This window comes from Pseudochaenichthys georgianus, chromosome 23, assembly GCF_902827115.2.
Source record: "Pseudochaenichthys georgianus chromosome 23, fPseGeo1.2, whole genome shotgun sequence".
Lineage (NCBI taxonomy): Eukaryota > Metazoa > Chordata > Actinopteri > Perciformes > Channichthyidae > Pseudochaenichthys > Pseudochaenichthys georgianus.
This window is the reverse complement of record NC_047525.1, coordinates 16,430,742-16,454,377: the sequence shown is the minus strand read 5'-3', so window position 1 is coordinate 16,454,377 and position 23,636 is coordinate 16,430,742. Positions and strand designations below refer to the sequence as shown.

Here is a 23,636-nt window from a genome sequence, read left to right as displayed (position 1 = left end):
TCAGCACCTTAAAAAACTACATTTGCTTTGTTCACAGCACACATTTTTACTTTTCCAAATACACGACATGAGATACTGATTACACCATTAATAAACATTTCAGACATTATTTTGATATTACATTTAATTAGTGCTAGATTAAACTTACTAATAACACTAACAATGGCTGTAGTCAAGCCTTGACAGAGAGCCAATGCACAATAGCAGGATCCTAAAATCAAAGTAGATATAAAATAATAGTTATTTTTTTCGTTGCATGTATTGGTGTGCTATTGCATACCTTTGAAAATGCAGAATTAAATTATACAATATAAGTAGTTAGTTGGGATTAAATGTATTTATGTTCCCTCACTGAGGAATAAAACTGGTCTCCGGAAGTGGAAGCAGAGTGACTCATCGCTTCTTATATATTATCTCTTTCTCTCAATTCATTGCGGTTGGGATTTCACGTGAGTTCAGTTTAGTTTGTTCATTTCTAATGTATGATTAGTGTAAGTGTAAAATACACGATCTCTGGCAGTATAGCTGACTGTAAGCATCTAGGTAATGGGTATACACAAGTACCCGAAGAGAAAAGCTCAAAGTTTGGCTAATTTTCCATCCCATGATCACAGCTCTCGGTGGTTTTTGTTAAATCTGATTAGTTGTATAGTTTAACTTATAATCAACATATTCGAAGCTTTCTCACTCGACTTTCCTCCGTTTGCAGATATCCAGAGAGTGAAAATGAGCAACCCTGAGGCCCCTAAAGTGACTTGTGCTCCACACGTAGTGAAAGAAGAGGTAACACTGCGTCTATTTTCAGGCTTTATTTGTGTGTCTAAACTATAACTTATAATTTCTCATAAACTCATATTCTTTACCAACTATTATCCCCTATCCTAACTCATCAATGTGTAATATCAAGCAATGCAAAGCAGCATATTATATATTTCAAACTCATTTTAAAGATATTACTGATTTGTCATGCACACCACTGAGGAATATCTTCTAAAGTAGACACTATTACACAATTCAAATCAAATTGGCCCTTTGATTGATCATTTTTAAAAATCATTACACGAGTACAATGATTTTTAATTTATTCATTTCGATAGCTTTTAAGCTGAAATACCCTTTCGGTACTCACGCTGCTCTGTAGGAAAGCTTCTGCTGGTTACTTGTGACATTGATTGGCCGTAGAGGAATGTGATTATTGAGTAGCATCACTTCATCTGTTTCAGCTCATGGCAGCAGGACAATGGCTGAAGCTGGAGAAGATGACCTATGTGGACTGTTCCGGAAGCACCAGGTACTGTCCGCTCTACGACTGACACCACTTCATCATCACACAAGTTTCCTGCTAACACTTCATCCTGTTTTCCTCCGCCAGAACCTGGGAAACCGTGAAAAGGACGACGAGGCTAACCAACCCAAGTGCAGATGGTATGCGTTAGCCCCTCAGTGTAATCTTAATTAAAATGCAGTTTGCAGGCTGTAACCCTTCCCCCCCCCCCCCTCCCACAGCTGTTGGAGTCATCGCCCTGCTGAAGCGCACGCTCCATAAGGACTGTGTTGTGATGGTGAAGCAGTTTCGTCCTCCTATGGGAAGCTACACTCTGGAGTTTCCTGCAGGTCAGAAGGTTACACATGATAAAAAAAAAAGTCTTTCAATTGTATATGTAGCTGATCATGTGACACGGTGTCTGTGTGCTCAGGGCTCATTGACGAGAGGGAGAGTGCAGAGGTTGCTGCGCTGAGGGAGCTGAAAGAAGAGACCGGATTCAGAGGAGAAGTAGTGGGAGTCACTCCAGGTGTGTGTGTGGCGCAATGTGAACCTTTTTGTTTTGGGAACATATGTTGTGAGCATTAAAGATGGTGTTGATTGCAGTGACCTGTCTGGACCCCGGCCTGTCTAACTGCACCACCCAGATCGTCATGGTGAACATCAACGGAGATGAAGGAGAGAACATCAACCCAACACAGCAGCTCGGTGAGAAGACAGGAAGCATTCATTTTAGCTTTACTAACTTGTCTAAATACACATTTAATCTTTTTGTACACATCATCATTAATGCTCACTTATTCCATAAATTCGCCCGTACGATCAAATTCTTTCTCAGGTCACATAATTGTCACTTAATTTGTTCTCTTGGGTTCGACCTACATTTGAATACTAACACAAATCCTACCAATAAGAACAGTAGCTCGTCTGAAATATATAAAAAGCCTAAATAATGTTGTTCTCCTTTGCTCTTCTACAGGTGATGGAGGTGAGTTTTGTTCCTTATTCTATCAGAAATAATCATTTTCTCTCATAAAGCAAAAAATCACATGAGCCTTAATCCTCTCGTTGCAGAATTTGTCGAAGTCGTTCTGCTACCTCTTGATGAATTCCAGTCAAAAATAGATGGTGAGGCTTTTACTTTTTTCCACTGGGTAATATTAGCATTTAGACAACAAAAAACCCACTAACTCACTTCCTTGTTTTATGGGGCAGTTCTTCTGAAGAAAGAAGACATCGTGGTGGACAGTAAAGTGTACATGTTTGCCATGGGGATGGCCCAGGCCTTCTTCAAGCCCATGGAGCTTCCTGTCCTGAAGCAGTAAGAGAACAAGAGAAGAAGAAATAGTATTTTTCTGTTTCATAGGGCTCCTGCACGGGACTGGAAAATCAGCATTGAAGTGGAAATTCCAAAATGATATAGGAAAGTTGTTGTTGCATTGGGGTTTGAGACACCATGCAATCAGTATTTTAATATTTGTTTCTTTAAAGACAAAAATGTAATAATGATATGTACACATGTAGGGGACCACTGTTTGATCTCAGAATGGAGCTACTACCATTCATCTTAAAAACTGAAACGTATTCTGCCGGCCAATCGTTCATCGTTGCACACATATTTTTCAGCCTCCAATGCCTTACTTGACAAACAGTCATTTCCAGGTTGGTATGAGATTAAATGTAGGTTGCGAAGCAGTTTGTTGTAATTTTAGTTTAGTGATTGTCAAACATTCCTAACATACTGCTTTTCAATGGAAGAAACAAATAACCTGTTAAATATAACTGTTGTTGAAGAACTATGTAATTATTGCTTCATTTAATTCCCTTTTTTTTGTTCTCTCGGATAACTTCAAGCAAGCATTTTGTCTGAAAGCATGCTAACTTTAGAGGAAGCACTAACTTTAGAGGAAGTAAACCAGTAACTACTTACAAAATAACTAATGCATTGTTACATTTAGTATTTGATTGATATATTAACAGCATTTGAACAATGTGAGGGGTTTCTTCTGTCTAACTGTACTGTGTTGGAATACAAATATGCTGTTAACGCAGAAACTGACTGATGAATAAGAAATGAACATACCTTGTGGTGTTATTATAAAATTGGAAATGTATGCTGTACTTACTCTTGCAACTGCAAATGATTGACCAATAAATAAATATTGCACAACTTTTTCTAAAACTCAAGATCCTTTTTTGAAAGTGTATTTGTCTGAGCTCATTTTTATACACATGCTTTGAGTAGTAGTATGTGATGTGATATGCAGATATGACACAATATCTTAGCTTTGTTACATTGTAAGTCAAATGTAATCTAAGTTAAATGGATAACTCATGGTTTGATTAGTGCACATTTCAATTTTATATCATTTTAATATAATAAACACATTATTTATATACAACATGATTTATTGTATACCCTACCAGATACTACAATTTAATAAAGGATTTCCTGAACTAGTTTATAATAAAAAATGTCCATGCCCATCGCTTTCACCCAGTAGGTGGCGGTATTGCGTCCCGACCCAAGTTATCAACCACAAATATAAGAAGCAAAGAAGAAGTCGCAGCCAATCAGGTGGCAAAAACAAACCCTTTCACTAACGCTAAGCTAACCGGAGCATTTTCCAAAGTGAAAAACGCTACTTAATATAAATGTCACCGTTAGTAAGTAACTTCAATATTACCAGGGCGGTACATGTTAGTTACTGTACAGTTTGTTAGGTACATATTTTAATGAGACGTTTTATTATATTAGCACAAGCATAAATGAACTAGCAACAGTCGTTGTTTACACAGCTTGTAGTCAAAGTTAGCCCGACGCCTTTTTGCTTGATTAAAGTTGAAAATGGCGTAAGTCGTGTAGATGTCTGACTGGAAAACGGATGAGCTGGACACGAAGATGGAAATGGCTGCCAAAGGTAAGTTTAAAGTTGAGGCCAGCAACGTTAGCTTACCATAACACGGCTATATTCAGTTTTCATTTCACATAAAAGGACACATTGGTTGTTTTTGGTTATAACTCTGCAGGGTGCGACATTTGAAATTGAACCGAACTTTTTAGTATTCACACATAACTTATTGATTTGGCACTCCTTTAAAGATTGCTAAAGAAACAAATGCATTGAATAAACAGGTTAGAAATAAAGCAGGAAAGTTCTGGCTGCTAAATTGTCAAAGCAATGATGTAAACTGGCATGTTTAAAGAATACCATTACAGACAGAAACATGCTGATGTTGCATAAGGACACAACTAATACAGATGTGTTTGTTGTGCTGACATGTCTGAATCTAGTTTTTTGTTTTCTAGGAAAGGCCAAAAGGAGGCACCTGAATGCAGAGGAGTGTGATGCGCTGGGACAAAGTGCAGCGGGCACTAGTACTCTCGTCCAGCCCCACACTATCAACAAGGGGCCGGGCAAACGCGACCCCAACCAGGGGCTTTACCCCAAGACACCCACCAAGCGACGGAAGTGTGGTAATGTGCTGTAATTAATTGACACGTGTGTACTCCAAATAACAATGAACAGACAGGTTGCCATCGATGCGCTAATAATTGAATCTAAGTTCTCTCTCACTCCTTCTTCCACCAGCATCTGCCTCGGGAAGTCCTTCCGGGAAACAGAAGAGCATCGGCAGCTTCTTCCCTGTGACAGGAGTCATCCGTTCCAGTCCGCAGAAATCCTCTCAGCCCTGCACATCCACGTGCACAAATGGGCCAAATAAAGAGCTTTTCAAAGGGCAAGAGGAGGAGGAAGAGGAGGAGGAGGATGACGATATGAGCCTACTAGCCGCTTCCTTGGCGGCAGAGCCTGAAGAAGAGGATGAGGTTGATGATGCCAGCTTGTTGGCCGCAGATTATCTGGAGGGGATGACAGCAGAGATGTTTGGAAAAGAAGATGACTTTGATCAAAGTGCAATACCCAACGAGGAAGAGGAGGTGGAGGCCCTCCCTGACGACCACTTTGGGCTCCTGGGATGCAGCAAAGTCCTCCAACAGCCCCAGGGATGCATAGACGATCTTCCAGAGGAGGTGCTGAGGCAAGTGATGTGCCTGGTGCCCGCCCAGGACCTCTACCGCAGTGTCATCCGGGTCTGCCGTCACTGGAGGGGCATCGTCCAGGACCCCAAGGTTCAACAAATCCCATTTTCATTAAGTTCTGTATTAGCACCAGGGTGAGGGGGGCAAGTGTTTATATCAGCAGCTTCCTACATGAACATGGTAGACGTTTGAGAGATTGATAGATGACCTCTGTGTTGACATTAATGTATCCGTCTCTTGTAGGGCTGCTCGATTATGGCAAAAATCATAATCTCGATTATTTGGGTCAATAATTGTAATTGCGATTATTCATTGACTTTGAAAACATCCATTTATTGGAGAAAAAAAAATGTGAACAGTATGTTTTTAACAGTTGATTACCCTGAACTTTAAGTAGAATTCAACTGAAAAAACACACAAAATTATTTAAAAAAAAGTATTTTTATTTCGATTAAAAGTTGTTTTCGTAATCGTTGCAAGCCATCATCGTAATCGCGATTTAAAATACGATTAATTGAGCAGCCCTAGTCTCTTGTGGTTGGATATTGACGTTGTAGTCCTACTCAAACGTATTGATGATGTGTGTTTGTGTGCCATTGTGCAGTTTGTCCCCTACAAGAAGAAATACTACCGCTTCATGATGAAAGAGAATTTGACAGAGCTGGCCATCAGCTGCATGCTGAAAAACTGCGGAATAACAGATCCAGCGTCATCACAGCACAGCATCCGACGCCTCGCCGTGTAAGCCTGAGTTTCCTTAGTAACGGGCAATACATGTATGAAGGAGAGTCTCTGTTATGTTTTCAATTAGAGATGAACCGCTGTAGCATCTCAAGGCAGAGAACTAAAGTGTGTATAATTATCCGTTTGTATGGCCAACATTGAGGAGAAGCCTGAAAAAAGTATTTTAATGTCAAGATGATAATTATTATTGTTTTTTTAATGACATCTTTATCTAATTATTATTATTATATTTGTGTTCAGCCTGCCTGAAACGCCCTGATCTGACATAATGACATCACTATGTAACACTCGAGCTTCTATTGGCTAGCGCTCTAAGACATTATACGTGATTTATGGGACATTCCTTATGGTTAACCTTTCACAACGGAGCCGGCCAGCTAACCAATCAGAGCAGACTAGGCTCTGGTTTCAGACAGAGGGTGAAAAGAGGTGCTGAAAATAAAGAGCTTTTTGAACATTAAAGCATTGAGTATAGGCACAAAATACAAATATGAACCTAGAAGTGAGCGTAATAGGGCCCCTTTAAATATTCACTGTGGTAATTATCTTGTGTGTGTATTGTCAGTTTAATGGCGCAGCATAAGATGGGAGAGCGCGTGAGGCCGGAGGATGTTCTGGAGCGTGTTAAGAAGCATCGCCTCTATCCCCAGGCTGAGGCCTCCATCAGATTACGCATTCCTGAAATTCTCAAGAACTTTAACCCTGGCATTGAGGTAGGACTCACCCATTCAGACACACAGCTGTCTCCTGTTGAAGTATGTCCATGAATCCTGAAACCTCACCTTCCTCCGTGTCCAATCTCCAGGGTCCGAACCCCTATGCGGCCATGGCGGTCATATTGATCCTCAGTGAGAGTGTTGCGGACGTGCAGGCTTTGGTGTCCTTGCTCACCGGATACATGTCACGCACCGCCATCATAGAGTACCTCAGCCACATGGCCATGATGTTGCTCGCCATAAAGAGGAACATCTTCAAGATTAGCAACAGGTGCGAGTTGAAAATGTCAGCGCGTTAACGTCCCACTGTGTTCTTGTCAGGTTCGTTACAATTCTGCTCTTTCTGATCCCTCAAGGTTGCATTACAACATCTACTACGTCCTTCACCTGATGGAGAACAGCTCCTTTGCTGTCAGCTCCTCTCAGACTGGGTGAGCTGTCACTGACATGCAGGAGAAATACGCCCAGAGATAATGGATATGTGAGGAGTATTCACTTTTGAACACGTGTCTGTGTGTTATAGGACTCAGATTCAGCTCACAGGTGAACAGCAGCAGATCCTCAGCCATGACGTCCAGGCCAAACATGTGGTGAAGATCGTGGCTTTTGCAGGTACAGACGACACCATCCACATTCCTTTTTCTTAGTCAAATCTAAAACAATTAAACAACTAATACCGTCTATTGACAAATTAAACCGACTTAACATAGAAAGATTAAATAAGACATGGATCCCTGCCCCACCTGCAGTGCTTGTTTGTAACTCTATCTTATACGTGAAACACTGTAACTGAGTGCTATACAAAGTTATTATATTATCATTATTATTGTAATACGAAGGCTAGTTCAAATTTTAAAGTGTCAAACATGACAAGGAGGCGTCCTTTTTCTGTTTCATTCTTTCAATACTTTTTCAGGGTTTTTATACCATGGAGATGTTGTTGTTGTTGTTGTTGTTGGTTTGTATGTCAGCTTTGAAAAATAAGAACATGTTATCAAATGTTGTAATATAATGGATATTGAGCAACCAGGTTAAACATTTGTGGGTATTTAATTGTCATGTTATCGTTGCATTTGATGGATGTGCTGGTAATGATATGTGGATATGTGGATGTTGGTTTGTCTGTATAGTTGTTAATGTGATGTAATTACATGTTTATAGTGTCTGTGGATTGTTTACATGCCATGGGGCTGCCGACGGAATTCACTTTAAACACAATCTGTCATCAATCCTCTCTTTTAAAAGGTTGACTAATTGAATCATGTGTTGCTGCCTTATTGCAGTACTAATTGCATGTTGCAGAAAGTATGTTTACATTTTGAAACTCACAGATGATGTTTAAATGTGAGAGATGATCTGTGAGCTCCAATGCCGTCTGCCGCAGGTACGGGGAAGACCACCACGCTGGTGAAGTACGCCGAGCAGCGGCCGCACGTCCGCTTCCTCTACGTGGCCTTCAACAAGTCAGTGGCCACTGAGGCGCAGCGTCGTTTCCCCAGCAACGTGGCCTGCAAGACTGTCCACTCGTTGGCCTTCACTGATGTTGGAAGGAGGTGAGAAGTTTCCCCTCAGAGATATACAGACTGTGGGAATTGATTTTGTTTGTGTGTGTCTGAGACCAGTGTTCACAGGTTCCTGGCGGTTTCTTGGTCAATGCCTTAGATTCTCCCCAGCTGTGTTGTGGTTGCAGGTTGTTCCTGTTTACGACAAACACTTGAAAGCATTGGTGTGTTAAGCCTTTGTGAAATATGACAGTTCACATTTAAAAAGGTTAACCTAGTAATGATGAAATCAGTCAGATTTGATTTATACGGCCAATAATCGCATATTAGACATTTCTCTCAGGGGTTTAACAGTGTGTGCAGCATACATCACCCTCTGTCATGAGACCCTCGTACCAAACAAGGTCCAAAGAGACCCCACAATTACTATTTAATGGAAGAAACCATGGGAAAAGCAACAGAGAAGGGATCCCTCGGTCAGGATGGACAGACGTGCAATTCATTTCATTTCATTTCAAACCTTTATTTATACAGATAAATCCCATTGAGATCGTTGATCTCTTTTTCAAGGGAGACCTGCTCAAGTAGTTCCACATGAAACCTAAAAACATAAACAGAACAACAAAAGGACATCACACGGCATCATTTACATAATTATCCACATGAACAGGTACCAATAGCTTCTGATTGAGTAGCATCCAACCGAGCTTTAAAAATATTTAGTGGCACCAGATTGCTCAGTTTCCATTTAATGTGCAGACTATTCCAAGACAGAGGAGCTGCGCATCTAAAAGCTATCTTCCCTAAGACAGTCCTAGCAGTTGGCACATTTAATAAAACCACAGCATTCGATCTCAGGCAGTAGCCACTTACAATTTTCCGTGAGATCAGGGAGCAGATATAAGATGGAAGTTCCCTAACATGGCTTTGTATATAAAAATGTACCAGTGACTGAGCCTCCGTACAGCTAGTGAAAGCAAACCAGCCCTTGCATACAGGGTACAGTGATGGGTTAATGCTTTACAGTTTGTCACAAATCTCAGTGCGCTGTGATACGCAGCATCTAACTTGACCAGGCAATTGGCAGGTGCATTCATATAGACCAGATCCCCATAGTCCAGCACAGGTAAAAAGGTCACAGTGACTAGCCTTTTCCTGGCCTCAAGTGAGAAACAGGACTTGTTCCTGTAGAAGAAACCTAGCCTAACCCTCAGTGTTTTAAGCAGGTTATTGACATGACGTTTAAAAGTGAGACAATCATCAAGCCAGATACCAAGGTATTTGTAACAGGTAACCAGGTTTTATTCCTTGCGTAGTTACAATATCTAAAACAGGCTCTGGTGTCTTTTTAGCTTTAGAAAAGAGAATTACCTTAGTTTTCTCAACATTTAAAAGAAGCTTTAGTTCAGAGAGCTGAGTCTGAATAAAAACAGCCTGTAATTTAACACCAGCCTCCTTAATGGAGGGACCTGCACAGTACATCACGGTATCGTCCGCATAAAAATGTAAAGTAGCTCCATCGACATTTTCACCTAAACTATTGATGTAGATGGAGAATAAAAGTGGACCTAAAACAGAACCTTGGGGAACACCATTTGCAATGTTCAACCACTCAGAAGACAGCCCATCAAAATGAACACATTGGGACCTTTCAGAGAGGTAGTTCACAAACCACCCCACTGCATGGCTGGATATGCCAATACTGACCAGCCTCTGCTTCAAAATGGGATGATCGACGGTATCAAACGCTTTGGATAGGTCAAGAAATAGAGCTGCACAACTCTGCTTATTATCTAAAATACTCGCCACATCATTCACCACTTTCATTGTGGCAGTGATGGTGCTGTGTTGCTTTCTGAAGCCTGACTGATGTTTAGACAGGATGTCATTTGTACATAAAAACACCTTTACCTGTTCACTCACTAAGCGTTCAAGAACATTAGCCAGAACTGACAACTTAGAGATTGGCCTATAGTTATTTAATAAAGTGGCTTCCCCTCCTTTTAGCAAAGGCAAGACATAAGCTGACTTCCACAATTTTGGAATTGTGTTAGTGCTGAGGGAGAGGTTAAAAAGAGTAGTGAGAGGTGGAGCCGGAGGATAACGATTTAATGGATTTCCAAAATTGTCCAGGATTATTCAGGTTCTTTGTGGTAACTGACAGATAGTACTTTGATTTAGCACTTTTGATTTGTGAAGTGAATCTATTTCTTAGCTGCCTAAAACGCAGCCATTCTACCTCTGAGCCTGATTTCCTAGCCTTTGCCCAGGCCTTGTTTCTCTCATGAAGGAGACTGCACAGATTAGCAGAAAACCAAGGATTGTCTCGTCCCTTCACTCTAAATTTACGCAGGGGTGCATGTCAATCAATGATCTCCATAAAACCAAGATAAAAATAAGACCATGCGGTTTCCACATCAGCACACAGATCGATTTGACCCCAATCAAACCCAAACAGATCATGTACAAAACCCTGCTCCACAAAATGTTTTTTGTCTCTCTTGATGATAATGCAAGGTTTAACCTTTTGGACTTTAGTGTCCCTAATTGTGGCTACAACACAGTGATCACTCAGATTATTTTCAAATACTCCCACAGATGAATATTTATGGGGAACATTAGTTAAAATGAGATCAATTAGGGAGGATTTAATGATGATTTCTAACATTTAAAGAGATACAAAATAGTTGTTGTGTGTACAGAAATGAAAAACGATGATACAATTACAATTTAGACAATCCAAATAAGAAAAAGATAATATGAACATACATAAAAAGAAAAAATGGATCCAGAAGAAAGTCAACATTCTTCCTTGTAAATGTAAATCGCTCAGTGTGATCTAGGATACATCCTTGATCGCATTCAGAGTGAATTACTGGTCCAACAGTTGTTATTCCAATAGAAACATGTCTTTTTCTTTGCTGTGCCCCTGTGATCTTCCCTCTCTGCAGATACCGCCAGAAGCTGACCTTTAACATGAAGCCGTTCACCATCAGCTCCGTTCTGCCTCCAGGCCGGGGGGGCTTTGCTAAGGCCAAGGTGGTGACCACCACTCTCAACGCCTTCAAAGCTTCCACAGACGAGTGCATCAACATCAGCCACGTCCCCATGTCCCGCATGGGGAAGAACGGCCGCAGGAAGATAATAACCGACTATGAAAGAGAGGTATGTGCGTGGCTGTACACACTGCTCACCTTGAGTGTGAATAAATCATGCATTCAATATTTCATTCTGCAATCCTAGTTGTTTGTGCAAGACGCGCGAAAGATCTGGATCAAAATGAAGGATCTGACTAAGACCAAATCAGACGACCTCCCCATGACCCACGATGGTACGAAATTAGTGAAGTCAATTGGTTGTAATGTTGAAGGGAATGCTGTACAGGTGGTCATCACAACTTTCATTCCCAGGATACCTGAAGTTATGGCAGCTGCAGAGACCCTGCCTGTCTGACCAATACGACGTCCTTTTCATCGACGAGGCTCAGGACTGCACTCCAGGTACCAACTTAAAGAGGCCCATTACGCCCACTTTAAGGTTCAGATGTGTATTTAGTGTCTCTCTACTGGGACATGTTTCTTTAATGTTCAAAAAGGTCTTTATGTTTCTCATACTGCCTGTGCTGCAGCACCTCTTTTCACCCTCTGTCTGAAACCAGAGCCCGGTCTGCTCTGATTGGTTAGCTCAGGGGTCTGCAACCTTTTTGACCAAAAGAGCCATTTTGCTCCCTTTTCGAAAAAAGAATGTTGTCTGGAGCCGCAAAACATATTTCATAGCTTGATAGCTTATAAAGTTGTATTTATTGTTATATCATAGACAACAACTACAGTTTTGTTGCATTTATTATTTAGTACATTATAATTTCTTATAAGAAACAAAGAACTCTTATAAGGAGAATTAAAAAATAATACACAGGCCAACTTTAAAATAAATGAAACACAGCACTTCGGGAGTCCTCTGCACATTTGAAGGAAAAAATATATAATTAAAATGGGCCCACTTTGAAATAAATAAAACATATAGCTGCACCCTAAAAAGAGTTAAAGGTAGGGTAGGTAAGAATGGAGAAACCAGCTCGAGTGCTCTAGAATTTGAAAGTACACAGCCGGAAAGATCTGCCTCTTCCTTCAGACTTTCTTACAGAGCCCCTCCTCCTACACACATGAACGCGCACATGACCAATGAGGGCACGAGATAAGTTTGTGCACAGATGGAAGGCTGACAGGCAGGTAGGCCATCCAGTTACTTTAGCCGGGCCGAGGCAGATGATTGGTCGTGCTTTTTACAGTACTACGGCTTCCACAGATTACATTTTTGTATGTAGTTATTGTCAAAGCATTTAATATATTCATTGCTATCGGGACGTTAAGAGCATTCCTTGGAATATAACAAAAAGTGTTTTCTGAAATAAATTACATACCCCATTGAATTATGACTGAAGATCGTCAGCTGGCTTCCTCTCCCTTGTTGTTCCTCGATACGTAAAGGCTGCACCACCGTTGACAACTTCTCTCTACATATCAAACATACCGGTAAACCAGCATCGTTTGCTGTGAAAGCAGATAGCTCTGTCCACACAGAATTAAATCCTGTGTTCCTCCGGTACTTTTCTTTCCTTTGATTTATCCATAGTTCGCTCATCGAGCCGGGGGTCAGGTTATTCACCAGCAAAAAAAGGCGCTGGCGCGGGACCGTAGCAGGATGTGACGCATATTTTAGTTGACCTAATTAAAACCGTTTTGTTTTTTATTTATGTGTCACAGTATCACCTCAAAATACAAGATACGAAACATTTTCAACCATGCAACAAAATATAATATATATTATATTATATAATATATAAATAGTCCTACAAATACTTTTTATTTCCTTCTTATTTTTGTCTAAGCTCAAGGGAGCCAGAGCAGAGGGCTTAAAGGGGCTCGAGAGCCGCGGGTTGCCGACCCCAGGGTTAGCTGGTCGGCTCGGTTTTAATCGGTCAATTGCTTAGAGCAGTGTTTCCCAAACTTTTTGTGCCCAAGGCACACCAAAGGACAAGTAAAAATCTCAAGGCACACCTATTGTGCAAAATAGCCCTTAGAACACGTGTTATCACTGATATCATGTAAAATATCTGTAAATGTGCATAATTATTTACTAATGCCAAATAAAATGTGACAAAGACAACTATATTACTCATGAAATATGTATTAACGAAATATTTCAGAAATTAATTTGAAACGTTATCAAATTAGGCTTCATCAAAGCAGCAACACACTCATTTAAACCAGACAGGTCACAACATTAAAAATGAGACAAAGGAAATTCAGCACAGAGAACTGTCAATGCAAGGAAGCTGCATTGTCCATGGTCCTGAACTACAAATTATAAATGTAACATTTCAGCAGAGATGGGGTCGTTACTAAAAAAAAAAAAGTATGTAATATATTACATATTACTTTAAAAAAGTAAAAAAAGTAATATATTACACTACTTCGTTACTCTCTACATAAAGTAACTCGTTACTTTACTCGTAGGGCCGGCCCGCCCCTCCCTGCAGGCAGATCACGCAGACTGCTAAAGTTTCAAATGTTCTCTTTAGTTCAGTTTCCATTGTCGCATAAGACTGATCCAGATCCTGAATGTTTTCCTATCTGACCATGGCTGTCCTCTGTCTCCTGCTATCTGACCGTGGCTGTCCTCTGTCTCCTGCTATCTGACCGTGGCTGTCCTCTGTCTCCTGCTATCTGACCATGGCTGTCCTCTGTCTCCTGCTATCTGTATATTTTGTGCAGTCTATCTCTGCTCACTCTGTTGCGTCGGCGTGTTCTCCTGCGTGTTGGCCATGTGTTGCACTGGAACCAGACACCGCAAAGACTTCAGCCGAGCACGTACGAACTGCGCATGCATGAGTGGCAATAACTCTCCTTACCAGCAGGTGGCGGTAGTGTGTATTCGTCATTCAAAACAGGCAACAACCGGAAGACAGAGAAGAAGAACAGACTGTGATATAAACAAACAACAAATAGCGTGTGCGGTAGCTCCACCTTAGCATGTGTTCTTTGCAGGTGTGTGTTGAGGTTTGACGTGGTGTTTACAGCAGTGGATAGCAGCTTCTGGCCTGGACACAGTTTGCACCTCACCGTCACATTCCTGTCTATTCTTCGGATGAACTCAAAATAATGGGCATACCTCCACCCCTCGAGAGTTATCGCTGACTCAGCCATGTTTATGCAGCACTGCACGTGGAGATGTGGACGCGCAAGTCGCGCAGATTACGTACATATAAACCTACAAAGTACTGATATAGTAAATTAATTTATTTTTTATTTTTGTGTAGTTGTATATTGCAATAATAAGGTATGGTTGTCACAAAATTCCACGGCACACCCGGGGCCTATGCTACGAACCTGGTTCAACCTAACCTGGATATGTTTGAGTTAGCCGGTTGGCTTAATCCAAAACATACGCGCTCTCGCTAAACTGTCCTACGACGCTGGTTATCAAGTGGATCGCTCAAGCCAGCCGTGTCCTATCTAGTTAGGTGCGCGTTCACATGAGAGGGGTGGTATTTGGAGCATTCGACCAATCACAAACATGGACAAGCGCACTGACAGCGCAGCGTCATACTTCCTGAATGAAAAGTGAACTTTAATACTAGTCAAAAATGAAGAAGTTAAACTTTAAACATCCATGACTTAAACACTTGATCCAGGATAAAAGCCACATAGCTGCACCTGCAAGGTGAATACAGCTGGTAAAAGAAAAAGTGTTTGAATGCGTACATTAACAGGTTTATGATATCACTGCCCGTCTAAAACACGATCTGACTTCAATTACATTTGTCTCGAGTGTTTCGTCAACTTAATGTGTTGCTTAAAATAATACTTCTGCATCCAGTATGTGACACTGTGAGTGTTGCACGGCCAGATACGGCTCAGCTGACTCAGATAAGGAGATATGTGATACATTATGAAGTGATATGCCGCGGACTGTACTTAATGTACTCTGATCCGGTTACTTATGTTGTGGCAGATATTTAAGTAAGCTTTCTTAACGCTAATGTTATAATAGTCAGATTGCTCTGAAGATGGGAGGTGATATTCTATTAATGTTCACGTTCACACAGTCGGTGATTTTTGCCGGCCGTCTTTCCTGCAACGGCAGTTTTTCTGTATTTCCTTTCTCCTGTAATATGACTTGATCGCTTTAAACTCCGCACACTGAGCTCTGATTGGTCAGCAGGCGGTGCTTTCACTGAGTTGAGCTCTTAGCCTGCAACCTAACCTGGTCCCGACCAGGTTAGCTGCTTAGCATATATTACCATGGAGATCTAGCCTGCTAAAAAGAGAACCAGCTTCGGATGACCGGAAAGCCGGAGTTTTCCCTGAATTTAGCCGGCTAAGCGAGAATCCTGCTTCGCAGTATACCCCCCCGGACTTGCCTCACGGCACACCAGTGTGCCGCGGCACACCGTTTGGGAACCACTGGCTTAGAGATGTCCCGCCCCTTAGACTATGACGTACAATGTGTTGGAGCGCTAGCCAATAGAGGTTTGAGTGTTACATAGTGATGTCATTATATAACAGAAGTAAACCAAGGAGTCCAATGAAGGCATTTCAGGCAGTGGGGGGGGGGTGGTGAAACTCCCTCTGGGGGAACACAGGGATATTAGCCTTTACAGACCATTTACATGCACAACATGTTCCATTTCCTGTAGTATGTTTTACTATGTTATATATAACATACTACAGGAAATGGAACATCTCAAAATGCATATAGGGGCCCTTTACCAGTGCTGCAGGACTGTAGAGGGCGCCATTGTGATGATTTAGCTGAACTCTGTGATGGTGATGAATTCTTCTTTTCCCTTTCTCAGCCATCATGGATGTGCTCCTGTCTCAGCGCTGTGGAAAAATCCTGGTGGGAGATCCTCATCAGCAGATCTACACCTTCAAAGGAGCGGTCAATGCCCTGCACATTGTCGACCACACACACATCTTCTACCTGACACAGGTATACACCAAATGTAGATGTCTTTCTTCACTTGAGTATTTCAGTTTACTGTTAACAGAAACAAAACAAAAAACTGTTCGAATGACCCAAAGAATGATGGGAACTGTAGTGCCACGGCTAAAAAACAATTGATCCCATTAGAAAAAAGACAGTGTAAAACCACAACCATGTTGATACTAAAGCATATGATGTGTGCACATGAATCCTTTATTTATCAGGAGTTGTATACTAATCATGCATGTTGCTGATGTCTTTGTTCAGAGCTTTCGCTTCGGTGCTCAGATCGCCTACGTGGGCGCGACCATCCTCAAAGTGTGCAAGGGAGTGGATAAGATCCTTGTGGGAGGAAATCAGAAAGGTAAATACTGCAGTAATGTGTATTCATTTCAATGTTTGATGCTTGAATCAAATGAAATTCTATCACCAAATACAAATTGGCCTCAGAAAAAGACACCCTCTGTACTTGATGAATTAAAAAAATACTAGTCACAGTTGTGTTAGCATGTGTGTGTGCTACTTGTCCGGTGTGCAGGCGGTGTGTGTGACGAGACGGCAGACGAGGCGGGAGCAGCGGTGAGTTCGGGTGCCAGTCTCAGTCAGGGGAAGACGGCCATCTTGACAAGATGCAACCTCAGCGTGTTCAGAGAAGCCGTCCGACTCACCGACGCCAACCCGCAGTGTCGCATCCACTTCATAGGAGTGAGTCAGTGTGTATGCACTACAGACACACACAAGAAAGACTAGCATGAACGCACGTCAATTTGACTTGTACTCAACACTCCATTTTCTTCCATCAGGGTGTGACTGGGATCGGCCTGAATAGGATTCTGGACATCTGGAAGCTGTTTGAAGGGGCGAGAGAGGAGACGCAAAGCTCGAAATGTGAGACCAATGCACACATTTACTCTTTCCAAGTTTAGACGTTTTTAACCTTTTGACTAAATGTCGGACATGCTCTGCTTTCAGTCATCAAGGACCCCTTCATCCGCTCATTTGCCAAGAATATGAAGAGTGGCTACTGGGCCCTGAAGTCGTACGCCACACTGACCGAGGACTTGGAGCTGGACGGCAAACTCAAAATGGTTGAAAAATACGGAAAGCGCATCCCCGAACTGGCCTCTCGTCTGGAAAGGTGCTTTGAAGAAAACTTCCACCAAGCAGGTATTTGAAAAGTGTATTAAAGTTACAGATATGATATAATGTTACTTCACTGGCACATTAGAAGATATGTTTTAAACAATATATTTCTTATGCACGAGTCATTTTTCTGTCCTCTGTATAATGCACTTGACTCACGAGTTGTTTCCCCTGCTACTGTTTGTTCCAGACTTTATCGTGGGAACAGTGCACAAGGCCAAGGGTCTGGAGTTCGACACTGTGATGGTCACCGATGACTTTGCCAAAGTTCCTGGTTCAAGACACAATCTGCACTTTAGACCAGATTTCTCCTTTGGTACGTTTCCTGCTTTTAACTTCAATATTTAAAAATAAATCTTCCCGGGGGAGCATGCCCCTGGACCCCCCTATGTGAGGTCCACACGCCACCTATAAAAATAGCACTTTACCCCTGCTTACACCTATATGCCGTGAGCTGATTATCGAGCCTTCATTGTAACTGTCACACTGTGTGTGCGTGGGGAGTGTTGCAGTAGAAAATTCCACTGTAGCGACCGGTACATTAATGGGAAACCCTAAATGTTTGAGCACCCTCTATGAAACGTCAAGCTACCCCACAGCACCACAAAATAAATATCTGGCGCCGCCACTGAGCCTGACTATTTGTATTGGGGGGGCCCAACTTTTTTTTTTCTCCAAAGGGGGGGCCTGACAGAAAAAGTTTGAGAACCACTGCAGTAGAGGCACACAATACAAATATGAAACCTGAAAATTAGCAGAATAGGGCCCCTTTAAGATCGACTAACATTAAGATATTGCACAATTACATGCTCCCCTAGGGCCACCTCATTTGTAGACACAACATCAGTTACGCAGACTAAACCAAAGATCTATTTACGCTGGGACCCGGCAAACAACTTTCAGAACAATGGTAGCCTCTGAAACTGCTTTTTTAGGAAATCCTCAAATGCTATTAATGTCCTGCTGCTAAATGATGATAAGACAGAAATAAGGCAAGCCAATAATATCAAACAGTCTTGGCTCTCTGTTCAGGTCAATTGCAGAAATGTTGGTGTCATATTCAATAACCCACCCAAGTCAAATGAATTAGAATGTAAAAATAGAACCATTTCCAACTCCCAAAAATCTGGAAACGGTTATAAACTCATGAATCACCAGTAGACACAAGACTACTGTTATTCTAGCATGAGCAAAGAAATCCCCCTCCCGCCTCCAGCTCATCCAAATGTATGCTGCTGGGGTTTTAACTGGAAAATACTTTCCTATTAAATGTGTTCTCTGTAATCGGTTTGAAATGTGGTATGTAAACAAAGTTTGTTATTGTTCTGATTGAATTTGATCTCAAAAGTCTGTATTTCTTCTCTCTCTCAGACGAAGTTCCTGACGATGAGTGGAACCTGCTGTATGTGGCGGTGACTCGAGCCAAGACGACTCTGATCATCACAAAGACCATCCGTCGCATTCTCACAGAGGCAGGGGTGAGGCAAAATCACTCTCTACCTACACACCTCTGTGTTAAGAGACTCAAAAGATTCGCTCACTTTTTGTCCGGATCCATTTATATAAAAACGTGATTTTGGCCACTTTGGGATATCACAATGTGTTTTTGGGTTGTGAAACCATTAGCCAATAACCAACCAAGGTAACACCCCCCCCCTCCTTATCACCTGCATCTCCTGCTAGAGCACCATTTGTGTGTTTTCTTTTTTTAAACCAAACGTCTTGCAGAGGGGCGTGGTGAGTCGCAGCTCATTAGCATTTAAAGCTACAGACACTGAATCAGGATGTTTTGTATAGATCTGAGACCTGTAATATATTGTTGAAATAGAGTATAATAGGGGACTTTTAACAGAAACCATACAAAATGCAATTACTATCATGTTTAGGTTTTCCCGTGCATTTCTACTTCCCTCTTGTTGCTTTTGATTTCTAAAGATGACCTGTCAGAGTTCGACCAGTTTCTCCCTAAACATCTGCCAGCCAGGTTATTTCATATGACTTCTAGGTGTAGAGTGGGGCGTGATGACGTCTTTGTGTAGGCCGACATGGAAGTCAGAATAGAACATTTCCTCAGCCTTTCATTAGACCATATTTTAAGCTTCTAACCACAAACACATTAAAAACCATTGAGACGAGCGAAGTGAAAGTGGTCGAATGCTTTGTCTTTTCCGGGTTTTAGGACTCATCACTGGACCACTCTATTTGTGCCGGAAGTAAAGTGGTTTAGCCCACATTGCACGATTTATGCTCCATCAAGCGCTTTGAGCACCAGGAAAAGTGCTATATAAATAACATGTATTATTATTATTATTATTATTATTATTATTATCAAAGATTACTTGATATACCAAAGGCCTGTACGACGAAGCCGGATTTTCGCTTAGCCGGCTAACTTCAGGGAAAAAACTTGGTGTTTTCGGTCCCACGACGCTGATTCTCTTTTTAACGGGCTAGATCTCCATGGTAACGTATGCTGAGTGGCTAGCCTGGTCCGGAGCAGGTTAGGTTGCAGGCTAAGAGATCAACTCAGTGAAAGCACTGCCTGCTGACCAATCAGAGCTCAGTGTGCGGAGTTTAAAGCGATCAAGTCATATTACAGGAGAAAGGAAATACAGAAAAGCTGCCGTCGCAGGAAAGACGGCCGGCAAAAATCACCGACTGTGTGAACGTGAACATTAATAGAATATCACCTCCATCTTCAGAGCAATGTGACTATTATAACATTAGCGTTAAGAAAGCTTACTTAAATATCTGCCACGACATAAGTAACCGGATCAGAGTAACAGTACAGTCCGCGGCATATCACATTATAATCCTATATCTCCTGATCTGAGTCAGCTGAGCCGTATCTGGCCGTGCAACACTCACAGTGTCACATACTGTATGCAGAAGTATTATTTTAAGCAACACATTAAGTTGATGAAACACTCGAGACAAATGTAATGAAAGTCAGATCGTGTTTTAGACGGGGCAGTGATATCATAAACCTGTTAATGTATGCATTCAAACACTTGTTCTTTTACCAGCTGTATTCACCTTGCAGGTGCAGCTCTGTGGCTTTGATCCTGGATAAAGTGTTTAAGTCATGGATGTTTAAAGTTTAACTTCTTCATTTTTGACTAATATTATAGTTCACTTTTCATTCAGGAAGTATGACGCTGCGCTGTCAGTACGCTTCTCCATGTTTGTGATTGGTCGAATGCTCCAGATACCACCCCTTTCATGTGAACGCGCACCTAACTAGATAGGACACGGCTGGCTTGAGTTAACGAGTTGATAACCAGCGTCGTAGGACAGTTTAGCGAGAGCGCGTTTGTTTTGGATTAGGTAAACCGGGTAACTCAAACATATCCAGGTTAGGTTGAACCGGCTTCGTCGTACAGGCCTCTGGAGATACAGGTGTAATGGAGCAGCAGAGGCAGCAAGTTAAAACAACTCTCTTTTCAGGGTTTAGACATCCAGCCAGCAGATGATGTGCGTCAGGCCACACTGAAAGCAAAGAACAAAAACAATGTCCAAAAGGAGTCTTGACTTTGTGTACATTTCTCTCATAGCACTTCCCATAGCGGTCATACAAGTTATATAACAGATGTTCTGTTGATGGCCTGAACAGTGCAGAGAAATAAAAAGGACACTCTGCTGGAACCACAGTATACAATACAATACAGCTTTATTTCTAAAGCACTTTAAAACCTCCAGACCAAAGTGCTGTACAGTCAAATAAACAAACGAAACATACGAATAAATCACGCAGCACAGCTCACTCATCATAAAACAAGTACAAGTCAAAACAAATTAAAAGCAATAAAAACAACAATCTAAAAGATACGTCATGCCTTAGCGTATGCGTCAATACGCTAAGGAGAAGAGGTGGGTTTTAAGAAGTACTTAGAGAAGACCACAACTTCAATGGACCTTAGAGATTGATGGACTAATCTCTGCAGCTCGACATGAAGGCTAAATGTTTAGCGGGGGTTGGTCAACAAAGTGTCCGCCCCCCCCGCAACCCAGCCTGTGGATACGGTTCTCTGCTTCCTTTGTTTTCTCAGCGCACACATGGGGCTCAGCATCTGCTCCTCGTTAAGTTGTCGGAAAAGGCCAAACAATTGTTGCAACAGTTGTTCACTTCACATCATGATGATCGTAAGTGCATGTCCTCTGCAGGAGTACTTTCTGAAATCGGAGATGCCGAGCACCCTGATGAAGCAGGGCGATCCGCTCCCGTGCTGCATCCCAGACTGCCCAAACTGCACCACCCCCGGATCAGCCTTCATCATGTGCAAACAACAGATGAAATGTGTAAGAACATATCCTCCTCTCTAACATTAAAGGGGACCTATTATGCAAAATCCACTTGTTCATGTCTCTTCTACATCAACACGTGTCCCCTCTGTGAAGACATTCTGAAAGTTTCAGGAAAAAAAGATTCTCTCACTTTGTCCTGATCCATTTATATAAAAACGATATTTTGGCCACTTTTATGATGTCATAACGATATTTTGGCTTGTGTAACCAGCCAAGGTACCCCCCCCCCCCCCCACCTTATCACCTGAATCTCCTCCTAGAGCACCATTGTGTTCTTTTTAACCAAATATCTCTCAGAGGGGCGTGGGGAGGGGCTCCTTATTTTCATCTAAAGTAACAGACAGAGAATCAGCACTTTTGAAACAGAGGGGATTTTTGATTTTTTTTTTGATTTTTTTATTTGATATACTTTATTAATCCCCGTGGGGAAATTGTTTCTCTGCATTTGACCCATCCTAGTGTTAGGAGCAGTGGGCTGCCATTTTGAACGGCGCCCGGGGATTATGGGTAATGCTGCATGATCTGTTTGGTATTTCGAGCCAAACACTTCAGAGACATGTTTTGTATATATCGGAGAACTATAATATATTGATGAAAAACAGCATAATATGGAACCTTTAAAACCACCCTCAGAAAACAACATATTTTATTCTAACTGCCTTTCATTTACAGTAATATTGAATAACCACTTAGCATTTTGTGATATTAAACTAGAGGTATTTTTTTGTCTGTTTTTAGTCTGACGGTGTGGCTGCTGGCGGCCCACTGTGCGAAAGGTGTGTGTGGACGCGGGTCGGACCAATCGCCTTCCTCATGACCGACGACGTGCAATCCATGGCGGAGATACCACATAGACTGGGCCAGCAGGTCCACCACATGATGCTGGTGGCCCTTTTTTAACACTACTCTTCTTAAAAGAGTTCCAATGAAAACTTCGTGAGACAATCGTTTTTGTTTAGTGGAGAAAAGACTTCAGCCAGAGAAAAGGTGCTGTTCGCTCGACCAGACAAACTGAAAATGTTTTAATTTTTCTCTGCAATGCATGGTTACATTGTGACTTTCTGTTTATATTTCTTTTTTTAATGAGGGATCTTGTTGTCTTATGCATTTGAGGAGGATTGTGTATAATTGTGTAACTGCTGGAAGACTTGTCTACTTTGTCTAAAAACAACTTTTGTGAGTGTCGTTATTCTCCGATCAAACTAAGATGAATAAATGTTTTTAATGCTTTTTTAAAAAAAAAGTATCTAACAAGATCAAACGTATATTTGTGTAGAAAAATACTCATTACAATGCAGTGGGATGCACTTAATCCTGTTCGGTCTGCTGAGCAGCTGCTCTCACTGAGACATCATTTTAGTTAATGGCCCAAAACCTTTATTGTTACTTTAAGAGAATGAGCATCTACAACTAGATAAAAACAGTTCTTTGTCACGTTATTTTCATCATGACAGTGGCCGTTTCTCAATCTCGAGGTTTCTGGCTTCCAAGCCAATATTTCAAGGATGCTACGTCATCGAGTGCCGCCGAAGGACTGTTCCAATCTCCAGCATACTTGGAATTCCACCGAGGCCGCGTCCTTGGTTTGGGGGACATTTCGAGGCTGCACATGGGTAGACTTCACGTCCTTAAAATCCCCACAATGCTTTGCGCACGGACCAATTTCAAAAGCCCTTGCGGAGAATTGTTGAACCGACGCAGCACACATTTAAATGTAAGTATAGTGGCGTAGAACATGTGTTGGTAAATGTGTTACTTTGTTACATTTGTTTGTTATCACCAAAAATGTGTTCCGTGAAAGTAAAGCAAGTTCATAATTCATCGTGAGGTATTTATTTTCGTTTCAGTTTGAAACCGTTAGTGACACAGAGTGACACACTTGTTAGCCTGTTCCATTCTTCTTCGTTTTCCGAAGCCGTGGCTTGGAAGTA

At 41.7% G+C, this 23,636-nt stretch overlaps 2 protein-coding genes across 5 annotated transcripts; both read left to right on the top strand.

The window, feature by feature from the left end:
* The first annotated feature begins 387 nt into the window (after positions 1 to 387).
* nudt5 (nudix (nucleoside diphosphate linked moiety X)-type motif 5) lies at positions 388 to 2,266 on the top strand. 4 transcript variants are annotated; one of them, XM_034074791.2, is made up of 7 exons: positions 388 to 449; positions 710 to 783; positions 1,224 to 1,291; positions 1,373 to 1,425; positions 1,507 to 1,614; positions 1,698 to 1,793; positions 1,871 to 2,232. In XM_034074791.2, the coding sequence occupies exons 2-7, from the start codon at positions 727 to 729 to the stop codon at positions 2,215 to 2,217; spliced, it is 729 nt and encodes a 242-aa protein (XP_033930682.2). In that variant the 5' UTR covers positions 388 to 449; positions 710 to 726; the 3' UTR covers positions 2,218 to 2,232. The 4 variants fall into 4 exon arrangements, with proteins under 4 accessions (XP_033930682.2, XP_071057839.1, XP_071057840.1 ...); XM_071201738.1 differs by lacking the exon at positions 388 to 449 and adding an exon at positions 456 to 543 and having other exon boundaries at positions 1,871 to 2,266; XM_071201739.1 differs by lacking the exon at positions 388 to 449 and adding an exon at positions 532 to 583 and having other exon boundaries at positions 1,871 to 2,262.
* A 1,579-nt stretch (positions 2,267 to 3,845) lies between these two features.
* On the top strand, positions 3,846 to 22,961 carry fbxo18 (F-box DNA helicase 1). The gene is made up of 21 exons (XM_034075128.1): positions 3,846 to 4,185; positions 4,575 to 4,742; positions 4,858 to 5,396; positions 5,911 to 6,047; positions 6,616 to 6,763; positions 6,856 to 7,037; positions 7,123 to 7,197; positions 7,290 to 7,378; positions 8,151 to 8,319; positions 11,220 to 11,433; positions 11,512 to 11,599; positions 11,679 to 11,768; positions 16,127 to 16,263; positions 16,525 to 16,621; positions 16,796 to 16,962; positions 17,061 to 17,145; positions 17,230 to 17,424; positions 17,591 to 17,716; positions 18,772 to 18,878; positions 21,565 to 21,699; positions 22,444 to 22,961. The coding sequence occupies exons 1-21, from the start codon at positions 4,131 to 4,133 to the stop codon at positions 22,603 to 22,605; spliced, it is 3,165 nt and encodes a 1,054-aa protein (XP_033931019.1). The 5' UTR covers positions 3,846 to 4,130; the 3' UTR covers positions 22,606 to 22,961.
* Positions 22,962 to 23,636: the final 675 nt, after the last annotated feature.

Coding starts and splice junctions, on each gene's coding strand:
- nudt5 (XM_071201738.1), top strand. CDS start 483: ATGATTAGTGTAAGTGTAAAATACACGATCTCTGGCAGTATAGCTGAC. Junction 544..709: donor AGCTGACTGTAAGCATCTAG/GTAATGGGTATA, acceptor CTCCGTTTGCAG/ATATCCAGAGAGTGAAAATG. Junction 1,426..1,506: donor AACCAACCCAAGTGCAGATG/GTATGCGTTAGC, acceptor CCCCTCCCACAG/CTGTTGGAGTCATCGCCCTG.
- fbxo18 (XM_034075128.1), top strand. CDS start 4,131: ATGTCTGACTGGAAAACGGATGAGCTGGACACGAAGATGGAAATGGCT. Junction 4,186..4,574: donor GATGGAAATGGCTGCCAAAG/GTAAGTTTAAAG, acceptor TTTGTTTTCTAG/GAAAGGCCAAAAGGAGGCAC. Junction 17,146..17,229: donor GGAGACGCAAAGCTCGAAAT/GTGAGACCAATG, acceptor CTCTGCTTTCAG/TCATCAAGGACCCCTTCATC.